This window comes from Sebastes fasciatus, chromosome 19, assembly GCF_043250625.1.
Source record: "Sebastes fasciatus isolate fSebFas1 chromosome 19, fSebFas1.pri, whole genome shotgun sequence".
NCBI lineage: Eukaryota > Metazoa > Chordata > Actinopteri > Perciformes > Sebastidae > Sebastes > Sebastes fasciatus.
The window spans coordinates 21,778,111-21,784,042 of NC_133813.1; the positions used below are offsets into that span (position 1 = coordinate 21,778,111).

A 5,932-nucleotide genomic window follows, 5' to 3' on the forward strand; every position below is an offset into this window, starting at 1 on the left:
ACATTGTCGTCTTGGTGTTTTAGTGTGTGTTGTGTGGACAAACAGCGGTTTTCAACACGCCCATGTACAGTATAATGTCCCACCTGTTGGAGAAGGACTGAGGCGATAGGGGGCTGGTTTTGCTTCCCCACCCATCTGACAAGAAGACGAGTTCCGGGTTCTTTTGCTGCTCGCTACCGCCGCGTCGCTTCATCACAGCGCGCTCACCATAATGGCTCTTTTACTGGATAACCAATTCAAAGAGCTGCCTCCAGACAAGGCGATAGACACAAAGTTATTCCTGGAGACTGTCGCTCACATTCCTTCGTTTTTTGGTGAGTATACCTCCACTTGAATCCGATATAAAACCAACACAATGTAATGTTTCTGCTGTCGCTGTCACGCTTCATACTTTGCCGACTTGTTCCTCATGACACGTTCAATGACTTGTCACTACAGTCTGATATTTCACACATACCACAAGTGGAGCTGTGCTGGTTACGGTGGCAGCTGTGGCAGTTTCAGCCTATAGAGAAACTCTTTGTTTACTCATTGAACAGAGCACACATTGGCCTCATTGTGCCTTATACTGACACTATCTGCATTCACGGCATTTCTGTTTGTGCGTAAAGGCTTATTTGTATTTCCCCCCCCCCTTTGAGCAAGTGTAATGAAGTCATTCATATTTTATTGCCTTGCTCTCAAATGTCTCTTTCTCTTTCAGACTGCTTGGGATCAAATGTATTTGCAGTCATCAAATCAGACATCAATGGCAATATAATGGTAAGATAACAGGTCTGTCTGTGTTTATTATGCCTCTGCAGGTGCACTGGTGTGTTGTCATACCACTGTTGTGAATATTTAAATATAAGTTGGGAGGTCAATGGTGCAGCTCCTACATGCAAATTCAAACCCAAATGTGCATTTTTCAGAAAATTAAAGGGGTGTATGTGAAGGATCCTGCCAAGTACGTCACCCTGCAGGACATTGTGGAGGCGGAGCGAGAAGCCCATCCAAAAGAATGGCCAAAAGTTGGAGCAACATTAGCTCTGATGTGGCTGAAAAGGTGAGCACCTCCCTGAATGTTATGTCATACTGTATGTTGAACTTTCAACTTTTCTAATCCTGGGTCTTTCCTGCAGGGGTCTCCGTTTCATACAAATCCTGCTGCAGAGTTTGGCAGATGGAGAAAAAGATGAGAACAACCCAAACCTGATTCGGATCAATGTCACCAAAGCCTACGAACAGGCGCTGAAGAGATACCACGGCTGGGTTGTTCAAAAGATTTTCCACGTGAGGAAAATGTCCCCTCTACTGTTGTTCTTAATGAATTATAGTCATGTAATAGATGAATACACTAGCCCATTTGAAGCTGTGGTGGTGTGGTCAGGGGCAGACTTTAGCATTAGGCAAGGTAGGTAACTGCCTGGGGCCCCCAACTAAAAGGGCCCCAAACAACTCTAGATTTATTATGATGTTTAGATATGAAACATATTGAATTATGTTACTATTCAAACTCATTGTACTCTGAAATAACTTACAAAAGGCCCCCAAATCACTTAGAAATATTGGAAAACATTGTACTAATACATTTACCTGGTTACATTGCAGATTCTTTAAATTAAAATTAAAATATGACGCATTATTATTCATTAAACAATCGAGCGTCATATTAGAATTGAAAGCTCCAACTTGAACAGACTTTAAGTAAATTTAAGTAGGCTAAATTGTGCTGACAATACCTCTTTTTCACACTTCACTTGGAGTAAACATTTGAATGCAGGACTTTTACTGAGCGAGATTAATCGTTTTACTATTAATAGTTGATAGTTTTTGCTTAGCCTTCTTCTTCTACCACTGCCGATACCAACATTCCCAGTTAACGGGTGTAAAGTAAAGCAAGATGACGTTTGTCCTTGGGGGGGGGCCCAATATCACTAAATCCACCCTTGAAAAACACAGCCAGGTTGCAGCTAATCAGCAACATCGGTGATAACGTTAGTATAACTGCGGTCGATGAGCCGAGGTCTGCCCGTTCGCTACAGATGACAAGAGCCCTGAAGCCCCGCCCCCTGCTGTGTGCTTGATTATCCAAAGTTTATTCATATTGAACGGGCGTGTTCAAATTGCACCAAATTCGACAAAGCACTCCATGGGGTCCCCAGCAATACACCCGCCAAGTGGGAAGTCGATCGGATGAGTGGGTCTCGAGATATGCGATGGACACACAGACAGAGATTCCTTGCTTTGTAGTTAGATGGATTGCAAAAAAGAAGGTGTTTCTGTAATTTGGTGTACCAGAAACACCTTATTCGTTGCTATTGTATTATATTTTACGTGCTAGTCATGTTCCCATATCCTGCACTTAACTACATCTTTCTTGTTTTTCATTTATATGTTATGAGCCTTACATTTTTTTTCTCTTTTTGTCCGTTGCAGGTAGCGTTAATTGCAGCTCCTTACAAATCAAACTTCCTCAAGGCTCTGTCAAAAGGAGAGGAAGTGGAAGAGGAAGACTGTCTGGCAAATGTGCGTCAGTTCCTGGTGAATTACACCACCACTGTAGATGCCATCTACGAGATGTACACAAATCTGAACGCGGAGCTGGACTACACTGTTTGATGATGTCCCAGGACATCCGTCAAACCTCTCAGGTGTCAGATGAATCCTGTTTTCAAAGATGTTTTTAATAGGATTGTTTTATTTTTTCCTTCCAGTGTGGTATTTATGACTTTGATGATGCCTTTCTAAATATTACTACTGTATTTTTGGTCTTAAATTATAAAGATGCCTTAATTTTAAACAAAACATTATGCAGAAGGTTATGTTTTTGTCCTTGTATATCATTTCAAGTAATTGAAGGATTGTTCCAGCAACAGTGTAGCTCTCACTCTTATGCAGAATGAAGGTATTGTGTGGGCTTTATTTATGACATTAACAGGTGGCTTTTCACCCGTTCCATCAAGAGAAGAATACACAACTGTAAACACTGTTATTATCACAGTCAGATGGTCTCCTGAGCCCTGGAGTTTCCTCCACTGTTAACCTGGGAGCCTCAGTAGTCATTTAAAATGTTAACAGCCCATTTCAGGTGAGCATTAATCCACTTGTGCCTTGGTGTTTTTGTAAAAATACACAATGTTTTCAAATAAGCTCAGAATCAATATATTTGCAATTCCATTTTTACCTCCAAAACAAAAGGGCTTAACTCTGTGTGTTGTGTCTGTGTTGAGTCAGAAGGTGTGGTCGACTTGTTTGCTTTGTAAGTATTGTTTTGTGGCGTGCTTTGTTCCTATTAATAACTTAATAACTTATTGATTAGATCCACATTTTCTGTATGAATACCATTATATATTCTGTTTGTGTCTGGATTACAAACTATGATCGAATTTGTTCTTATCACAAGATCTTAATGTTTGATTAAAAATAAAATAAGTGTTACTACTTTAATTGAGCGACTCTTCACTAGTAAAAAATCACCTGCAGTTCATGAATTTTACTCTAGGGGGCGATATTTACTTAGATTTTGTCCTTTTTTTAAATCACATTTGTGCTGATGCCACTGCATGAAATATTTTAAATTATGTCCTGTGATAAAAATCATACACTATATGCAATGCAGATACAGTTCCAGTCTTTGCCAGATCTTAAATTATTCTGAACAGCAGTTCTGATTTATGTTTGTGCATTTTCAAAAAGCTCTTTTGGTGGACCACAATTTGATTTTCACTTATTTCTGAGGATGATTGCTGAAATTTTTTGAACACATGATTTTGAACAAAACATTTTCCAAACATAAGCAGTAAATTGGACAAAAATCCCCTCTCTTCTTCACGTCCCCTAATCCCCCAGATCACCCAGCCTTGTCCTCTGCCCAGTCTTACTTATCTGAAGTGTGTCCCAGAGGCCGGAGTGGCTCTGGTTCCTCTCCCAGAGGAGCCCGAGCTAATCGTCTGTGAGCGAGAGCGAGAGGAGCATGTCTGTAATCCTGTAGGTTTATCAGAGAGCAGAGCGGTCTGGCCTGTCCCGACTGATAGATAGGATGGAAAAGCTCCAAGCGACACAATAGGCTAAAGACAGGAAATCATTTACAACAATGCCTCAATGACAAAGCCGCTGACCTTTAACTCTGAAATATTTGTTATCGGCAATGAGGTCATCAGCTGAATATTGCAGTTTTATTCCCGGCAGTGCGTCTAAAGCCATTATTCATGGCATCTAGCTTATTTGTTTTGTAATGGACTACTTAAAACGGGTGTGCGTTTTTATGTCTACGGTGACCTAAACCACATTACCGCTATAGAGCATCCAATTTAGGAAGACAAATGAAGCAAAATAAGAGGTGCAGGCAGGCACGCCGCCATCTAAGATTAGCAATTTAATAGCTGGGTAACAGCAAGCCCATTTCTACATAATGTGAACAGTTATATTCTTGTGGATTTATCTTCAGGAAAGCATGTATTTTTCATACACAAATGTAATATAAGAGAAGGAGAGGACCTGTACATTTTCATTTATGCATTTTGAAGTATTCAATGGCTTCTGCCTCAAGCGTCGGCCATCCATCTCTAGACTAACGCAATTCACTATGATAACAAAATTAGCACTTTCAACCCATTTATAGAGGAGTCCAATATCTTTCAGCTAAGGATTGATTTACATCGCATTATAAACACGAGATCCTCCAGTGAAAAGAGAGATCTTAATAAAATCAGATCTATGACTGAAAAAAAGCGACTTGCCAGGTGGTTAAGCCTTAAATCCCTTTTCCAATAAAACCAGATCTTTCCACAACTAGTTTATCATTCATGAATAAAATAAAACCTTCGTCTTCAGCAGCCGCATGTCTGGCAGATAATACCAAATAATGCGTAATAACACAAACTTGGTGCTGGGTTTTAGAAAATTTCATTTACTCGACAATCCTTATTAAGAAGAGGCAAAAAAAGGGGTTGAGGGATTAGGGTCATACATTGCAAAATGTAGTTATTTCAACACACTTCATGGAGAGAGAGCGCTCACATGTTCATATATAATAATTGCACTTTATAATTATAGAGACAGTTTGCCGTATAACTCAACAGGCTGACGTAAATAAATAGCATTACAGAACCAGTGCAGACACACAAAGAACTACTCAGTCATACGTCTCACATCATCAGAGATAATAATAATATAGCCCTACAACGAAGTAAATGATTCTGCTCTCCAACATGGCACTCGTATATACCCAGGGGTTGTGTAACAGCGTCACAACCTTCCAAAGATTATTTCATTCAAGAAAAAATGTCCTCTTAAAATAAAAAAGTCAACAAAAAATACAACCAAAGGGCACATCTTGCTTGGCCTGAATTGCCACAGTGTTGATTTGGATATGCAACAGTCCTAATACATTGTGCTGAGCAATGACATTAAATCAAGATGTTAAATTACATAACTTTGTCTATGGCTGCATAAGAAAACAAAAAAAAAGAAATATATATATTCACATTTGTGTACAAATGATCAAAATGTTTCCCCATACAGCAGCTATAGGTTAACACAGGAGTCACTGAAAAGTGGACGAAACAACGAAGCAGCAGACAACCGAAAGTTCAGTTAATAACTAAGGAATGTTGAAATAAGAGGTTGTTTTTATGTAAAAAATATACAATATATTCACAAAAACTGTCGGTCCTTCCCAGATTTCAAGTTTTCAGAAGGGTACCTATGATTATTTCAGTTCAGTAAGTTTTTTGTAAAGGCCTACAGGGGGAAATCACCTGCAAAAATGCACAGTTCATGTTAAAATGTGATGGGGGGGGAATTCTGATTAGGTGCTCAGCATCAGTATTAAAGAGGAACAGCAGGCATATTTGATGGCCATTTTAAGATATAAAAATAAAACGTCCATAAGATAAACCTGTATCTTAACTCATGATTATCGTTCACAGGCTCGCAAAACACAAAGCCT

The 5,932-nt window shown here is 39.4% G+C and overlaps 1 protein-coding gene across 1 annotated transcript; it reads left to right on the forward strand.

Annotated features, from left to right (window-relative positions):
- Window positions 1-135: 135 nt before the first annotated feature.
- On the forward strand, window positions 136-3,414 carry LOC141757680 (glycolipid transfer protein-like). Its single transcript, XM_074618364.1, has 5 exons — window positions 136-314; window positions 704-762; window positions 912-1,045; window positions 1,122-1,272; window positions 2,419-3,414. Exons 1-5 carry the CDS (start codon window positions 212-214, stop codon window positions 2,599-2,601), a joined length of 630 nt encoding a protein of 209 aa, XP_074474465.1. The 5' UTR covers window positions 136-211; the 3' UTR covers window positions 2,602-3,414.
- Window positions 3,415-5,932: the final 2,518 nt, after the last annotated feature.

Excerpts from the sequence above, each read along its gene's own strand:
- LOC141757680 (XM_074618364.1), top strand. The coding sequence starts at position 212 with ATGGCTCTTTTACTGGATAACCAATTCAAAGAGCTGCCTCCAGACAAG. Across the intron at positions 315-703 it reads TCACATTCCTTCGTTTTTTG|ACTGCTTGGGATCAAATGTA; the intron begins GTGAGTATACCT and ends TTTCTCTTTCAG. Across the intron at positions 763-911 it reads ACATCAATGGCAATATAATG|AAAATTAAAGGGGTGTATGT; the intron begins GTAAGATAACAG and ends TGCATTTTTCAG.